The 19,048-nt window shown below is 34.3% G+C and overlaps 1 protein-coding gene across 1 annotated transcript; it reads right to left on the reverse strand.

Annotated features, from left to right (window-relative positions):
• Window positions 1–7,925: 7,925 nt before the first annotated feature.
• LOC114759573 (probable WRKY transcription factor 72) lies at window positions 7,926–17,907 on the reverse strand. Its single transcript, XM_028948775.1, has 7 exons — window positions 17,320–17,907; window positions 17,065–17,178; window positions 15,570–16,247; window positions 15,389–15,502; window positions 8,283–8,429; window positions 8,132–8,188; window positions 7,926–8,036 (listed from the first exon to the last, which is right to left on the reverse strand). The coding sequence occupies exons 1-7, from the start codon at window positions 17,905–17,907 to the stop codon at window positions 7,926–7,928; spliced, it is 1,809 nt and encodes a 602-aa protein (XP_028804608.1).
• Window positions 17,908–19,048: the final 1,141 nt, after the last annotated feature.

Consider the following 19,048-nt stretch of genomic DNA (forward strand, 5'->3'; position numbering starts at 1 on the left):
TTCGGTTCAGCAAGATCAAGTCTCCTTGGTTGGAGTTGAAGGCACAATCAAGAATGAAGAGGCTTATGGAGCCTAAGGATATTTTTTTCAACTTAGTTAGTCAAGTTGTCAAAGGTGATGAGGGCGAGATGTAAGTGAAAATCTTAGCTTATGTGGTGTTATTTGTTGACTACATGTTAACATAACACATCTTGTAACTCACTTGAATATGTTTTAGTCCTTTGATCAGAATGTTCGATAAAGACATCCCTTAACGATTGTTGCTTTCACTTGGTAGAAATAACAAGGTGATTAACTGGGTGATGTCATTGGTCTGTAAGGCTTTGATACAAGAGTAGTAGGCAGTTGAAGGGCGAGTTAGGAGGCATATATTTGATGCAGACTTCATGGTGAGTGTAAAACCCTTTACCTCAAAACATTATAAACTCGTCATAAAATCACTACTATGGTAGAAAAGGAAAGCTGTTACAACAAATACCATAGTAGAAAGAAATTTGCACAATTTTTGAAATTAACATTTAAAGTCAGTTCAAACTCAAACTCAAACTCCGTTGCATGCAACTAAAATCATTCATTTACATCCACTGGGCCTCCGAGCCTCCGGCTCGGGTAACAAAAGACATCAACATCAGCCCATCCAATTAGTTTCTAACAAAATAAAACAAAGTTTCACAAGACAATAGAAATGGCCTCCGGCCAACCCAAAATAAGGAGATAACACTCCCTCCAGTTTACAATAAGGCCGGGTAATCAAAATATTTCAAAAGGGATCCTAAATGTGGCAATATATACTAGCCATACATATACAAGGGCTAGAGGCTTAAAGCTAACCAAGCTCAAGCCTCTGCGTCTCTTCCCGATGGCACACGCCCGGAACCTTCACCTGAAAACATTGTAAACCACGGGGTGAGACAAACGTCCTAGTAACCAATCTTTCCAATTCAAAGTACTACTAAATAGGTGCTCGTGAGGTGTCAAGTGGGGCAGTTCACAAGTAATATGATAAATGATAGCCACACAAGTCATGCAAGTGCAATGATGCAATCCTATCAACCATATCCCTCACTTTGGAGGATTTTCAAGAGCCGAACCCGACCTATCCCTCACTATGGGGGACGTAAGGAGCCATAAAAGGCCTATCCCTCACTCTAGGGGACGTAGGGAGCCAAAAGACCTATCCCTCACTATGGGAGACATAAAGAGCTAGCCATCATGCATTAATGGAGGCCTTACCACGTGGTAGTAATAATCAAAATTCTCACCAATTCCGAATTCATGCATCATGCTCAAACCGTAATCAAAGAGTAAATAATCATTTCACAATTAACTTCTTTCACTGGCCTATCCTTCACAAGTTACAAATTCAATCAATATCAATTTAAACCCCACAAGACGGTTTTCCTTTTTAATATACAACATACACTTTGAACACAGTTGTTACTCAGAGCACAAAACATAAATCCACTCACAATACCACAAAAGCATGTACAAAGGATTGGAAAGTGGTTACCTCTCACTTGAGTAAGGAATAACAAACCGACAATACGACCTCGTGCACCAACAAAGCTCACAACCGGTCTACACAAGCACACAAACACACAACCACCATGTATTAACTTTCACTAATAATGTGGCCAAAACAACAATTGGAGACACAAAATTCCTATCTCCAATCAAACTCTACCCAACTCAAAGGGTATAACCATCAAGGCAACACTCCAAGGTCATAAAATCCATTTAAAACCTTAATTCCTTTCTAAACATCAATTAAAACTCATAACCTCAAGGACCCACTATAGGAATTCAACACCCAAACATTCCATTTGAACAATAGAAGTCTTAACAACATTCTAAACCCATTAAACATCCAATTTAACCCTCCTTAACATAACCCAAATCACAAAACTCAAAATCAACCTCTACATTATCATCCTCAATCACAAACCTCCCATTTCCATAAACCCTAATTTCAAAAACTCAAAGTTCTTCAAATCCAAGAAAACTACACCGATTAAATACTTAGACTAACCTAAAGCAATCAATTAAACTCAAAACAGTCGATCAAAAACCTCAATTCCATAACAACCTAGAAAACTCTAGGGTTTCACCATAAATCCTCAGAAATTCCAATAAAGAAAGTAGATTAGAGGTTAAGATCACTTACTTGAGGTAATGGATCCTTAGAAATGCCCCCTCCAAGCCAAAAATCTGGACCTTAGCAGAGCCTCTCTCTCTTCCTTCAGATTTTCTAATTTTCGCACCAACAGACCTTCCCGCAACTATATAGATTTGGCACCTTTCGTTGCGGCGAACTAATCCTGAGAGGGACTACTCGCCTGAAAGCCTGACTTTGCTGCGGCAAACTCTAATCTTTGCCCCGGCAAAAGCTTCCCAAGAGGAAACTCTCGCTCGCCTAGAAAACCTTCGTCGCGGCATACCCCTACCTTCGCCGCGACGAGACCTTCCCGAGAAGGAAACCTCGCTCACCTGAACAACTTCGCCGCGGTGTCCCTATGACTTCGTCGCGGCCAAACCTTCCCGAAAGACAAATCCCCCCTGGAACTCCCTGTTCGCCGCGGCGAACATACCCTGTGAGGGGTCTGTTCACCTATTCCTCCAACATACCTCAATTCCAACCCGAACACCAAGATCAACATTAAATCACTAATCTATCATGAAAATCAACCAAAAAGAGGCTATTAAAACCCGATAAAACTTAGGATGTTACAGTGAGGTTTCTGTATTACTAATGTGCTTTGCTGATTTACAAGATTGCAAATGGAAAGGACAGAATAAAGTGTGTTATAATGAATAACAACTTGGTTTTGTGCATTTCACAAGCCATAATGATCTATGATCCAGGTCGTTGGGATCCTAACCAGCATGCACAACAAATACTTCTGCATTACGTTGGCTACAACATAGGCAACTGCGGCTTGATTCTGGGTCCTGCTCTAGTTGGGGAGCATTGGTTTTATTTTGCATTCGAACTGAAGACCCAGAAGTTCAATGTCCTCTATTCTATGTTAGCAAGTTTAAAGGGTAAGAAGACCATCTCCAAGCAGAAGAAGGCGGCCACATATGACTCTCAAGAATTGGCCATCACACATTGTGTAAGATGTTCCTAACCTGTGCATGTTAGATAGGGAAATGACAATTTTATATTATTATCCTTTTGATGAATATGGCATATGTGCAGAGGAATCAGCTTGAAGACATACTTCAGATGGTCAAACCAGATTTGAGTAATGAGTTGGAAATTATCCAGCCTAATGTACCGTAGCAGAATAATTTGTGAGTACATACACCCTACTCATGTGATATGTTATTTGGCTGTGTTGGTTTGACGAGCTAAAACTGTTAGGGTAGTGTTGTGGGTGGGAGGGACTGTGGTGTGCATGTGCTTATATAGCTCAAGAAATTGGAGCCTCATGTTCCCCTTCAATACACTGAGGAATTGACATTACCTTATTTATTCTTCAATCAAGAGTAACCACGTGTGACTTGTTTGGTGGTAAACTTGCTATGCAGGCTTTTCGGTGCGAGTTGATGTGGTGGCTAGTGAACCATGATGACAATGAATGCTGTTAGAATGTGTACGATCTTATCTCACAACCAGAAAAGGGCCGAATGACCAAGAAGAGGAGAGAGTCCTTGTAGAGAGCATTTAAATTAGGCTCTGTGAATTTTACTAACTTTATCAATGGATTCATTTGTTGAAATTGTATAGCAATTATTGTAATGGTTATAATATGGTTGGATTGATGGTATAACAGTAGTTACATTTGGAATGACAAATTTCTGTTTAGTCAGGCCAATGACAAGTTTACTAGGTGCAACGACAAGTTCATTATGGCCAATGACAACTTGTGAAAGTGTTTTCATACAAATTTGAGATTCATTATTAAAAGTGGCTAAATTTGCACATTGATTCACTGAATGACAAGTTGACAAAGAAAAATGACAAGCTGACAATGGCAAATGACTAATTCCCAAGATGTTTTCATGCAAAGGAAAATTTTTCTTGAAATTAGTGGATTTCCACTTTTGATAAACACAGAATGACAAGTTCACTAAGGAAATTGACAAGTTGACTTACACAAATGATAAGTTCCGACAAGATTTTCATGCAAGGGAAAATTTCTGTTGAAATGAGTAGAATTCCACTTATGATAATCACGAATGACAAGTTCACTAAGGAAATTGACAAGTTCACTTACAAAATTTACAAGTTCCAATAAGGTTTTCATGAAACTGAAATTTTCTCTTCAAATGAGTGGATTTCCACTTATGGTAATCACAGAATGACAAGTTCACTAAGGAAATTGACAAGTTGACTTACACAAATGACAAGTTCCGATAAGGTCTTTATGCAAGGAAAAATTTCTGTTGAAATGAGTGGAATTCCACTTATGATAATCACAGAATGACAAGTTAACTAAGAAAATTGACAAGTTCACTTACAAAATTTACAAGTTCCAATAAGGTTTTCATGAAACTGAAATTTTCTATTCAAATGAGTAGATTTCCACTGTTGATAATCACGGAATAACAAGTTCACTAGGAAATTGGCAAGTTCACTTACGAAAATTACAACTTCCAATAATGTTTTCATGAAACTGAAAATTTTTGTTGAAATGACTGGATTTCTACTACTGGTAAACATGGAATTACAACTTCAGAAAGGGAAATGACAAGTTTACTATGGAAAATGACAACTTCCCAGAAGGTTTTAATACATTTTCATACTTTTGAAGGCTGGGATTACACTGCACATTTTTTATAGCAACCACTTTTGATGAACACGGAATTACAACTTGACATTACTAAATGACAACTTTACTATAGCAAATTACAAGTTTCTATAAGGTTTTCACACATTTCGTTTTCTGACAGCAACCACTTCTGATACGCATAGAACTACACTTTGAACATTTCTGACAGCAACCACTACTGATAAACACGGAATTACAACTTGACAAAGCCAAATGACAAGTTCACTATGGCAAATGACAAGTTCCTATAACATTTTCACACATTTTGTTTTCTGACAGCAACCACTTTTTATAAACACGGAACTACGCTTTGCACATTTCTGACAGCAACCACTTCTGATGAATATGAAATTACAAGTCCACAAAAGCAAATGACAACTTAACTATGCAAAATAACAAGAACTAACAAGTTCATATTTCTTTCACAGCAACAAGTTCTTTACAACATTCAATGACAAGTGCACATTAACTTGCATCTTCCACTTAATGTCCCTTTGTCACCAAACATAAAATTGACAAAAAATATATGTGCACATCTACAAATATCCTGCTCCCAAAAAAATTAAGAAGAGTGAACCCTATATGTGCAAAAAAAATTAGTTATCCCATTTGTAAGTAGAAGTCAACTGGGTTAGGATGTTTGCATGTCCTCTTTGTATGTCTAGGATGAAGACATCTAGTGCAATGGTATATTTTTTTTGTTCTGGAATTGTGATTCCTTTCTGTTTCTTCTTGGTCTTCCAGGAGGCGTAGCAGTGATTGGGGGTAAAAGCAAGGGTTGGACAGTAAGATTCTCAAACCTATAGTCATTTAGGTAAGGCATATCAATTGTCACCATTAGAACCATGCTCCAGAAATCGATTTTCTCTTGGGATGAACGTTTGTAACACTCTTCAACATAATCATAAATGTTTCCCCCTATAGTCTTAATGGCTACACAAGCATGTGAGCATGGAATCCCTGACATTTGCCAAGTTCCACAACTGCATTGGTGTAGGCCAAGGTCCACTCTTTGGTCTCCACGTGATGTTTGCACGCATATTCTTCCCCCTCGATAATTCTCACAGTGCATGTACCTACTGAAATGCACATGCTCCAACACTTTTGCATTGAACCAACTATTTATTTAATATTGTGAAAAAACCACATCCAGTCATCAAGATTCTCTCCCTTCACCATTGCTATTGCAAATGGCAACATCTCATTATCCGCATCATATGCCGAAGTTGACAGTAACGTCCCCTTATATAGACCACTTAAATGAGTACCATCAACATATAATATAGGCCTTGCACCGTTCAAAAAACCCTCAACACATGCACCGTATGCAATGAACATATGCTCAAATCTATTACCAATGGAGGCCCATTCAGCAACCATTTTGTCATCAGTTTCCTTCAACCTTTCACATAACCATGGTATTAAAATATAAGACTGTTCTAGTTTCCTATGTATTTCTTCCATTGCCTTTTCCTTTGCTCTATTGCCTGACAATATATAAGCCTCACACCATACTCCCTCTCTAACATCTTCCTTATCTCAGTGGGCTGTTTTTCAACATGGTCCCTTATCTCTTCAACTATTACTGATGATGTCAATGCAGCACTCCCACCATAAGTCACAATCAGATTGTCTTACGTTGAATGAATGTGCTCATTGCAAAATGTAGTCACATGTAATAGATGACTATTCTTTCCAACAGCATTTGCACATATCTTCCAAGGATACCATTCTACTTTACACTTCACATTCATCTTCTCCTTACTATTCCTGACATATCTTACTGCAAACTTTCTGCAATACTGAACTTGTACACAGCTTCCCTAAAGGCAACAGCATGTGGAACATATTGGCCCACTCCTACAAACACTCCTGCCCATTTCATACAATTAATCTTGCCTATTAGTGTTCCTTGACTCTCTAAACCACTATACTTGCTTCTCTTACTTGATCCGCCTCCTTCAAAAGTCAGGCATTCAACTCCATTCTCAATATTCATTGGCTCATGTTCATCACCAATGGTCGTTTCAAATGTGTTCATGTCTTGTGAAAGTCCAAATAAATTCTCACTCCTGCCACCATAATACCAAGTTAGGACGGCTATATTCAAATGATAGGTTTGAATAAAATAACATGTCTACATATCTAAATAACAAGTATGCATATGGTTATTACAACTTTAGTAACTAAAATAACAAGTCTACATCTACAAACTATTGGTTGCTAAAATAACAAGTCCCATGTGGTAATTACAACTTGAGTTACTCACATAACAAGTCTCGATATAGAAACTACTGGTTAGTAAAATAACATCTGCAGATCTAAATAACAAGTTTGTATATGATAATTACAACTTTAGTATGTTGAATTACAAGTCTACATATGAAAATCACTACTTATATCTAATAACAAGTCTGCATTTCTAAAAGAAAAGTTTAAAAATGGAAATGACATGCCTACTATGTTGAATGACATGCTTGCATTTACTAATTACAATTTAGGTCTGCAACACCATTAGCTTGGTTATGATATTTCTATAGGAATTAGCAACAATATATTAGCAAATAACAAATTCAATTGGAAAACATAACTACTTACATGTCTGGATCATTCCTTGCTCTAGGTTCCCTGTCATTCCCTTTCCCTCCTACATACACATGACCACTATTGTCATTATACCTAAACAAGTTGTAGATATCACCATCATCACAAAGATCAATTAATGTACTCTCATCAAATTTAACTTTATAGTTAATCTCATATCCACTACTGTTATTTCCTATCCACTGTGAAATTATTCCACACAACTCATCTGCTATTATCTATTCTTTTATACTAGTTACCCTTACACTCCCTCCAATATATTTAATTACCCCTTCATAATTTGCTTCAAAATGTCCACCAACGTACACGTAACAAAACAACTCCTTCTCACAGCTCCTTCTGTTATTGAAATCCATTTTTTATACTAATCTGTAGCAAAAATTTACATTTAGTCAGTACGTCAGCTTCACTAATAAATATTTACACATTTATTCCATCAAATCAATCATTTACATGCCAAATTAAAAACCTGCGACCTCCTGTCTTCCCAACATCACTTTAGGGCTTCACAACTTCACTTTAGGGTCACAACTTCAGCACCCAAAATCACGCCATCATCATTTCCTCCTTCCGCGGCAACACCTCAACCTTCATAGTCAAACTAACGGCCATTATCCCACCCACACTCTGCCAAACCACTACACTCCTACCCCTTCCCTATCACAACCAACACTATGCACTATAAATGAGAGATGACCAATCACACTATAAAAACAAAAATATCCCACCTCTAACTAACCACAACCTCCTACATTGTGATATGTTTCATCTTCTTCAACTACACCTCCCATTCCCTCCCTTCCTCCAGCCTACTCACCCATACAGCAGAGATGAAGATGAAGAATATCACAATGTGCAACTCTTACAGGGAATAATAAAAGAAGAGTTTAGTCAGTAAGTTACTCTCATCATTGCCAATGTTGGAAGATCTTCCATCCCAATATCACACAAACACGTTCGGGTCTTCCTTCTCCAGCAGCTCTCCCGCCATGCATTAAAATCCTTGTCTCTACCTTCATTAAGAGTCACAATGAGTAAGGGGTATTTCAGCTATTTAACGCACATTTCATAATTGTAAATTAGAACCAGGTCCTCTGCAGCAATTTTTCAAATTCAGGGTCCCTGATTGCCATTTTATATATTGGGGGTCTTTATTTGCAATTTTCTCAGAATAAAATAACTCCGATAAAAAGAAAGATAAAAATAAAATAGCTTTCCTAACTTAATTTTTTTAAAATATAGTATAGCTTTTCCAAATGAAACTTACATATTTAATACTCCCTTGCAACTTGCATAAGTGCGATACAACATATTTTAATAAAAATATTCATTAATATTTCAAATAAGAATAAATAAATATTTATAAAACATAAATTGAATAGCAAAGCTCGTTGAAAGAATTATTTTTTTAATTTTAATTAAAATCTTGATTTAAATAGCATTAAATAATATTAATTACTAAGTCGGTATTTAAATAAGAGTTAGTTAAAAGGCTAATATAATACCTTAATTCACTTTATTTTTAAATTTATAATTCTTTTAAATATCTCTATTAATTGTACAAGGTTGTCACTAAAGAATAGTTCTAAATTATATGATTAAAAAGATTAATTTAAGTACATTTGTTACAATTAATTAACTTAACTAATTTTTAATAATCTGTCCCAATTAATTATCTAACTCTTATATTAAGAACTAGAAGTAGTATTTATAAGAAAATTAAAAAACTTATAAACTAGCTAAAACTCTTGAAAACCCTAATTTTGAACTTTAATTGAAAATTTTAAACTCAAAAGTTCATAAATAGCCAGGTTATTAGAGGATAAAACACTAATTAAAAAATACATAAATTTTTTGGTCAAAAAATAAATACTATAAAAAAACCAATAATATAAACATGCCATCTCTAATGAAATCACATTTTAGGAATATATATACATGACATGCTTAATTATAGATGTGTTCAGATTAGCAGTGATAAAAGTAACTTTTTTGCAATATTGACTTTTTTAAGGTAAAAACTGGTCAATGTAATATGATATATGTTTAGATTGATTTTTATAAAAGAATTAGTTTGACAAATTGAAACATGTTTGGATAAGTAATGAAAAGTAAGTTTAGATATGAAATAATTGAAGATGACATAAGTTTTTATAATATATCATAGGTATCTAATTTGATAAATTTAATAAAAATAATAAATTAAAATAAAAAGAATTAATATATAATCAGAAAAATTTGTAAGTACTAAAAACCATGTAATCAGAGGCCTTGAATAAATAGAAATAAAAATATATGCAAATATAATATTTTTATTAAAAACTAATTTGTGTGACTTATAAACTGATATATAATTTGACAACACACATAAATATTTTAGTAAGATCATATGACATATGCTATAATTAATTTATAATTTTCTTAATTTCTCTAAATTAGTCAACTAAATATTATATTAAAAACTAAAAGAGACAATATTATTTGATTGTGTAGATTAAATTATTGGATTGTTGGTTAAGCATGGGATTAACCTTATGGTAATCCTTTTCCTAGTGGGTCAGAGGTAACCACTTTCCACTTATTATTCATACTCGCAGGTTGCTTGTGATTGATTTTGAATTATATGGGATTTATGAAATATTACTTAATTATGATATGAGTTATGAAATTATGTTGTTATTGAAATTTGTCTTGTGAGACTTTCTTTACAAAATATATATGTGTTTACAATTATGATGATCTCATGCATTATGAATTAATGGGGAATTGGAAATTCGAATTGATTTTGATATGTTGATGATTTATTATGAATACATTATTTTGAGTATTGATATGTGAGGGGTGGCGGATGTTGATGATGGGAACTATATCAAAGAGGATAAAAGGGGATGAACTATGTACATTTGAAGATATAAGGTGATAGGGCTATCATGTGTACATTGATTGGTCCTTTGGTCCAATTACTCATTATAGGGCACTAACACCCCACTAGTAGACTAGAGGGGGAACTCATAGTCTGGTTTTGTGCTATGTGGATTTTGGCTGGTTCATATCACTTGATTGGTGAGCTTGTCTAATTACTAGTCACATGAATGAGGATTTAGCCTATGGATTCAGTCAGAGGATATAAAGTGGGTGAATATAAGGGAGGTGAGAGGATTATTGATTGTACTTTGTTATATGCTTTGACAATATGAAATTTGTTTGATTACTATGAATTGGCAATTGTCTCACTTGACACATCATGAGCACTTACTTGTATGTTTGATAAGTAGAATTGTTGGTTACTGAGGCTTTTGTCTCACCCCGTTGATTTAACACTTTTCCAGGTGATAGTTCCTATTTGGGTCAGTCAGGGAAGGCTCTGAAAGTTTAAGCTACTACTGCGAAATAGTAGTGCTTCTACCCTTTTGATTGTGTTGGATAAATGTATATTGTCATAATAGGGCTCATTCCACATATTCTTATATGTTTTGAGATTGATTATTCTGATAGTGTACTTTTGATCACTGTTATTAAATTGCATGCTAGTAGAAGGCCGGAGGGCTCTAGGTATTTGCATGTGATTTCTTTTGTTTGATATGAGTGGTGAATCCACAATGATCTTTGACATTAGATAACTTTTGATTTTAGAAACTTATGAAAGTTATTATTTAGTAAAATTGTGTCATGGGCTTATGGTTGAAAATGATATTCTGGTTCATAATGCCCAAAGCCCTATTCATTGTGAATCTCAAATTGCATGAAGTTGATTTAGAAAAGCTCTTTTAACCATGATAGACATATTTATAGATTGGTTTAACTCTTTTCTATCATGGTTAATCTCATGTGATTTAGGATGTTTATATAATCATGATAGTATTCTTAAATATTTTACAAAGTTTCTTTCTTATCATGGTTAACTTTTCAATATTGATTAATTTAAAAGTGTAGTAGTTTCGTTGTTATATGTCTCCTCTTCTGAAACAAACACATCCTATATTTGATGGGCTGAAAATAGTCTACAATATAATTTAAATAATCAAATTGACATAAAAGGCTTAAGTAGGGGTGTTTTATAGGATGGGACAGGACCAAGATAAGCTCATACCAGTCTCGTCCTAATGGACAGGGCTGGGACAAATTTTCTGTTTGATGTCCTGTCCTGTCCTGTCCTAATGTTGTCCTGAACCTGATTGGAATAGGATAAGATTGGGATGTCCAGATCTTTTTAAAACAACATTTTTTTGGCCCTTTTTGCTGTTATATTTTTGAACCTATTCCAATGGGTTTTTGTTGTCCTCCCCCCTCATGTTTAGTTAATTAATTGGGCTGAGCCCTCCACAATATTCAAAACTAATAGATAAATAATCCAATATTTTTTTCATTATTTATCAAAAACAAAAGCACATATATATTATACACAGTTGCTAGCCAAAGAAATTATTATGAATCAATATGTGAAATGAAAAATGATAATAATATACATCATGAGCACTAGTCATAGACTCACTTTAAATTTCTAGCGCTTAGATTATGATTTCATATATATTTGCTTTTCCTCCCTTAGTTTTCCTACACCTACTCCTGCATTCTTCTTACTTTTCAGTGATTTAATTATTTGTTTTCTATTTTATTGCAACACTTGTTCTGTGCCTACATTCCCAAATTCTTAATTAAATTCATTTGCTTAAATGAAGAGCCAGTTTGAAATTGAAATTTCAAAATTAAATAGCTTAGGTTGAAATAGTCTTCTAAGTTTTTGTTTTTAACAATTAAAATATGATAAAAATTAAAAAAATACTATCGGAATGGAATGACCTTGTTTAATGTCCCGTCCAGTCCCGATTTGTCCCATCTCAAAAAATTTCTAGACCATTGGGACCAAGACGGGCCAACCCTAGGCTCAATACACAACTATTGGAGCTCTATATATTATCACATCCTGAGAAATTTCACCTGGACATAGGAAGTTAAAAAATTAGAATAAGGGCCAATATAGAAACTAGACAGGGAGATGAAATAACTTTTGAGGTAAAACCCTGATAAGGTCCAGGCTGGTATTTTCGTAATTATCGGTTTATGCAGGGCAAGATGGGAAATTTAGAGAAAAATTCTAGAAAATTCCCAAAAAATGGTAAAAGTATAAGTTAGAGCTTTTGAAAATTTGACTGAGACCCAAAAGGTGGAATAATGGTGAAAATAAATTATTATGGAATTTCCCGTAAACAAAGGTTTTCGGAAAAATATTAGAAAATCGGAGGAAAATAATTATTTTAATTAGTTAGAGGCCTCAATAATTTTGGGGAAAATATGAAAAAATCATCTAAATATTTATTTTAATTTCTAAAATTTTTTTAGGCCTTGAAAGTCTGATAAATAATTTCAAGAAACTTATTTTCTTGCAGTGACACTAACAGAGGCCTAATCAGAGAAAATTTAAAATAAATATCTAGAGGTGGTGAAAAATTATGAAAAATTTCAGATCATGTTATCATATTAAAAGGTGAATTATCATGAAGAGAAATAAATTTTTGGAGGTCTATAAAAATTTTGGAATATTACTAGCAAATAGTAACCAATAAAGTTTCAAATGGTTTCGGATTTTGATTTGGATTGTGGGCCATCTTTTTGGGCTATCCTAAACCATTTGTGAGGCCCACATTAGGCCCAATTCAAGCCCAATTTCGTGGAGCTTCTGGACGGCTCTATTTTTAAATAAATAAAATGCAAAATTAAGGGATAATTATTGGAATAATCTAGACTTGGACACATGGATAGATCTAAAACTACGAGGCATTTGATGGTTGCCAAATCACCTTATTTCAGCCTTTTTGGACGTCCAAAAATCAGAGGGGAAAGGCGGCTTGGTTTTTCTATAAATATCCCTTCCTAAAATACAAGAAAATATTGGAAAAATTGGGAAAAAGAGGGGAGGTGCTGCCATTTTCATTTTTGACCAAGGGAGACTGAATTTGTGGAGGTTTTGGACAAGAAAATATCAAGGTATGCTTAAACCCTTTAATCCCTAAATTTCAAGCTAGTTTAGTTAGAGCTTTGGCTTGAAATTCTAAGGCTAGATGATGTCCCATTTTGGTCTGATCATGAAAGGTTTAGGAAGGATAGAAGTCTTAAATATCAAGTAGAATAAGTTTGTTTAAGTGGTATATGGAATGGTTTTTGAAAGAAAATACACCCGGGATTCTATATGTTCATTTCGGCCAAGGGCTGTTCTTATGGGAGAAGTTTGTTTTGCATTGATTTGAAGATTCCAATGGGTTTAAAATGTGTTTTTGTGTAGGGATATACTAAAGGAAAGTATGTAAAATCATTGGAATCAAAAATAGAAATTTTGGAAGCTTAAAACCCCCTATTCGGCCAAGAGGAATTCATAAGGAAGTAGTTTGATTTTCAAAAATCTAATTCCATATTTGAATTCCTCATGAAAAATTGTGTAGGAATAAGTCATGAGGTTATTGATTCTTAAGGAAGAATTATTTTGTTAAAAACCCAAGAAAAAGGGGGAAAATGTTAAGTTAAAGAGAGAGTGTTATGTTTAAGTGGTTTGGCTATTAATGTGGCCTATGCTTATACTCAATTTAACAGGCTTTGTGAGGAGGAATCAAGGAGGATCATTGTCCCTTGAGGACTCCAAATTAATCAAGTGATAAAAGGTAGCATTGAATTATAATTTGATTGTTTATTTTGCTTGTTTAATGTGATTATGTTGATTGCTTGAATTGAAGAATTTATGTGGTGATAATAGTTGACTTTATGACATGTGTTTATGCTTTGGCCAAATGCATAGAAATATGTCAATGTGAAATTGTTGATGTTCCTCTTTTGGTATGATGCAAAATATGATTTTATGTGACTTGAGGATGTTTGAAGTTTTATAACATGTCACATTATACTTGCTTGATTTACATGACAATTGTAGTTCATTGCTACTGAGATTTTTATGGAATCTAACCCTTTCAATGTATAAACAATAATAGGAGCCCCAAGTGGTGTTGCCAAGGGCAAAGAGAGAAGGATTGGAAGTGAATAAGTTTAAGCTAAATGTCATTAAAGTTATGAGTTGTAAATTATTATAAGATGTCATATATCATTGTAAATGATGTTGAAATACTTTATTGATGATTAAGGATGCTCCATTTATGAACAATTGGCTAAGAAATTATGTCTATGCATGTGTTGCATGGTTGGAAAAGCTAGATAAAAGGAAAAGAAGAAGAAGAAAAAAAAGAGGCAAGAATGGTATGAAAAAGAGATAAAGGTTGACTTTTTGGGAGCAAAGTTTGACTAACATGATTTTGAGTAATTGGATGAATCTGGATCTGAAACTTGGCATGCTTATAGATCTCATTTTTAGCTTTAAAAAAAGTGGCAATTCACTAAATTCAGAGTTTTGTATAGAAAGTTATGCCCTTCCAAAGTTAGGCATAAATCTTAAAAAATTGAAAAATAACCAAATAAACAGTACCACTTTGAAGGAAATCTGGGAATGATCCATGAGATCTGGATACAAATGAGTATTTTCACTCTAACGAGCATGTCAAGAGCTTTCTATAGAACTTTGAACCATCCCATTTGGATTTTTCTACAATTAGTTATGAATTTTGAAAATTGGCCTAAATTGCTGTGAATAGTATACAGAAATCCGAAAAATGGGTATTGTGAAATTGAAATTTTCTTATACTTAAGTCTTGAATAATGGTTCCTGATGGTTCCAATTGATGTATAATGTGATAATAAAAGAGATGTGACACGTGTTGCTCGACCCAACATGCCATGAAGCTTCTTCCATGCCAACTCATACATAATCTTCATGCTTATTGCTACATGCTTAGGCTTCCGTGAATTGTAAAAGCATGCATATATATGGACCTGATGACTCTACATGGTTAAGGTTCCATATGTATTAGCACCATCAACATGGATACTAACGTTATGGGCCTTTAACGTGGGGGGAAAAAAAATTGAAGTCCAGGTGTTCTCTCCGGCCTCTTGATTCTTCCACTCTTTACCGGATCCATATCTTCACCTCTACTTAGGTTGTCTTTTCTCTTACTGATAATAATCACAGGTTTGGTTCCTTCGGAGTAATATTCAAATTCTTCCTTTTCCATTGTTGCTTCTATCTGATGAATAAAACAAGCCAGAGCCAGAGCCACTTCCAGACGCTGCTGGAACTGATGGAAATAATACCATATTTCCAGCTTGTTGAGCATTATTGATCACAGAAGAAGAAGAAGAAGACACATTTATGTTCATCATAGACCTTGATGATGATGAAACAGTGCAGTCCAATAAGCCATTTCCAATATTACTACTACTACTAGTAACACAGGAAGTGAGAGCGGCTGCAATGGCTGACTGGGACTTGGGATTAGTGGTGACTGCTTTTGTTGCAGCTTCAATTCTCCCTTGTTGCATTGTTAATGGTTGTTTCCCACTATTTTGGCTTGACGTTCCATTATAATAAGGAGAGATCAAAGATTGTGAAGGAGATGGTGGATAATGAGAAGCAAGTCTTGGTCTGGAAGAGAATAAGCCTACGGAAGTGAATGTTCTGAACTGATGATGAGAGGAAGAAGAGGAAGTGAGATCAAGTTTGGTTGTGGGATTGAAAGTAGAGGATGGAATAATGGAAGAGGCCTTAGAGAAGCTATTGAGAGCACTATTATGAGTGAAGAAGGAGGCAAATTTGGTTTTTGGTTGTTGTGAAGAGGGAGGAATTATTAGAGGAGCATTATTATTATTGGAGAGGGAAGTGAAAGAGCAAGGAGATTGAAGCATTATCGAAGAAGGCATAGGAAGAGGGTGATTATGAGTTCCTTCATATGTGCTTATCAAGATGGATATATCCTCTGCGCATCTTTGCACCTGAAATAATATTCAAATCTAATTTAAAAAGTAAAAAAAAAAAAAATTTTTAACATGCAGTAATATAATAATGGTAAAAATCAATTTTATTTAAGCACACGCACGGACACCCCGCAGTGCTTTACATTACAGAGGTGTTGAAATTTTTCCACTGCCAAAAATGTGATCTTTTCTTGATTATACATTGTATGAAAAAATGCACAGTAAAATTACAATAATTTCAATTTTACTTTTGTGTGTGTGTGTGTGTGTGTTATTTCCAATTTCTTTCTTGTTTTTTATACACACCATCATTTTATAAAACATTGTTATGAATTTATTTTTACTTTATAGATAAAAAGGTATTTTATTGGAAACTAAAAAAATAAATGCTAAGTTGAATATTCATCTTAAAAATAGAAAAGCTTCACAAATATAAAGGAGCTAGTTTATCACACTGGATAATGTTGCCATCAAATTTCCGTGAAACTATAATATATAAATATCCAAATATACTTCTACTACTTCCGTTCCTATTTATAAAATTTATTTACAGACTGCAAATAAGATCTTATAATTAGGATTGAAAGTAGTATTAATTATAGCTCGACTAATTATCTCAAATTTCTCTGTCAGTTCATATTTGGAAGAAAGACCTTATTCTTTGCCAATTCATGTGTTCCCCAAAAAGAGCTTTCTAAACCCAAGCATGCAACCTTTCTCTGTCGCTGTATATGTGTGTGTGTTTGTATATAGCAAATTTCAAGAACTCAACAAAGCCATAACTACTATTTTTAACCTCAAGTACTATGGAGCTTAAGAAAAGAAGAATTCAGACCTGTTTTCTCACAGGACAGGATGGTGACATGGTGCATCTGTAGTACGCCCTTGGGCATGGATTTCCCTTTGATATTTTCTGTCCATATTTTCTCCATTGACATCCATCATTCATCTGCAACACAAAAATGTCAAACATGCAACTAAAGTAATAATCTTTATATTTCCTATTCACAAAAGTTTAATGTTTGTTGACCAAGATTTAATCATCTTGTTAATAACACGATATTCACGAGTCGTGAACAGTACTACGAACCGTTTGAGTATCACATCTGGCTCGGATAGAAACCCTAGTTTTCTTGAGCTGATGTTGATGAGAAGATTCAGAAGTAGTTTGATCCCCTTTGCTTGTCATCGTCTTGAGAACCTTACCGGCTGGCTGCAACTCAGTGGCTTCTTCTTCCTTCTCTTCCTCATCATCACCAGAGCTACCTTCAATGGCTATTATGTCTGTACCTTCAATAATTTTACTTGATGAAGGGTCAAATCTGACATCAAGCCCTAGTGCAAGTCCTGGTTCTGCCAAATCCTTCTCATTTTCCTCTTTCACATTCGTATTTCTACTTCTGCAACCTTTGGATGATGAAAACCCTAATGAAAGAGAGAGAAGCTCATCATTTTGTTCATGATGAGTACTAGGGCTATGATCCCCTGTTCCCATCATTGTAGCAGCATTTTTAGTCTTGTCTTCTTCTTGTTTAAGGACGTCAAAGAAATGCATTTGAAGTGATTCGGACTCCTTCACAATCTGTTCCAATAGTACTTTCAACCTCTCGTTTTCTCTTCTAACCTCTCTTATTTCTCCCTTTGCTGATTCAATCAGCTTCTGATCCTCCTCCTGCATGTTCCAAACAGATCTCACAGAGAGAGAGAGAAAGAGAGAGAGAGAGAGAGACGAAGGAATGAATTTTTCTTCTTCCCATGAATAGTCTTGTGTCGATGTTAATTTATACTAGCTTAAATGCAGAACAAGACAGCACGAAATTTTGTCTTTTGTTTTTCTTTGACGTTGGACCACACGAGAATTGAGGTTAGCTTAGTTTGAAATATATATTTATATCCCAATGGACAATGGTGGTGGGAATCAAAATCATTGGGCTTTTTTTGTTGAAAAAGAATGATGGAGATCCCTTGATTGGCGGTTAAATTGATATTTTATTGTATATTTTGTCTCACTTTCTTTTGTTCACAAATGATCACTTCAATAGCAGTAGCAGTCGGAGTTGTTATTTTATTATTCCTACTGTATGCAGTATTCAATTAACTATATGTAATGAACTTCAATCATTGATTTGATATTGATGAAAAAGAGTAAACCACAAAATAATTACAGGGTTATAAATATTAATTTGCTGTTGGCTTTTTTTGTAATCCAAACAGTTACACATAATATATTAAAAGAATTCTAGGTGGGGCTAAAACAAAATTAGTTGTGGACATATTGGACTCGAGTTGAATATCACTTATAATAAAAATATCATTTTTGTAAAACGTGTGTTGGTTTCCAAGAACATTGTAAATTTGTGGATAAAGTAAATTGATGCCTTACATTTAGGATTAAAGCAGACCTCCTTGCTAACTCTCTATTATATTTAAGATCCGAGGAAATAATTCTATATATAGCAATATTATTTCACTCACTAATTTTTAAAATTTCTGCCAATTAATACGTGAGGCTCACATCTAGTTATATCTACGCATTGTATGAAAACTTAAACTGTTTTTAATTGATGTGGCCAACAATCTAATGAAGGCAATGACGTTTGGAATAAAGATAGACGCCCACAGAAAATGAATCTCAATTCTTTTATAATTAATTTTTATATTTTCTTGACCCTTTCTTACTTTAGAGAAGACATATAATTAAGGAGGCGCCTACCACAAAAGATTAATTAAAGTCTAAAAAGCAGTTTGTATCAATTATTGTAATGACTTATTAGCATTTTGGTACAATGCTTTAAGGGACACCATGCATGTCATAGCTT

Source organism: Neltuma alba, unplaced genomic scaffold, assembly GCF_004799145.2.
Source record: "Neltuma alba isolate B1F8T4 unplaced genomic scaffold, ASM479914v2 tig00010867_pilon, whole genome shotgun sequence".
Taxonomy (NCBI): domain Eukaryota; kingdom Viridiplantae; phylum Streptophyta; class Magnoliopsida; order Fabales; family Fabaceae; genus Neltuma; species Neltuma alba.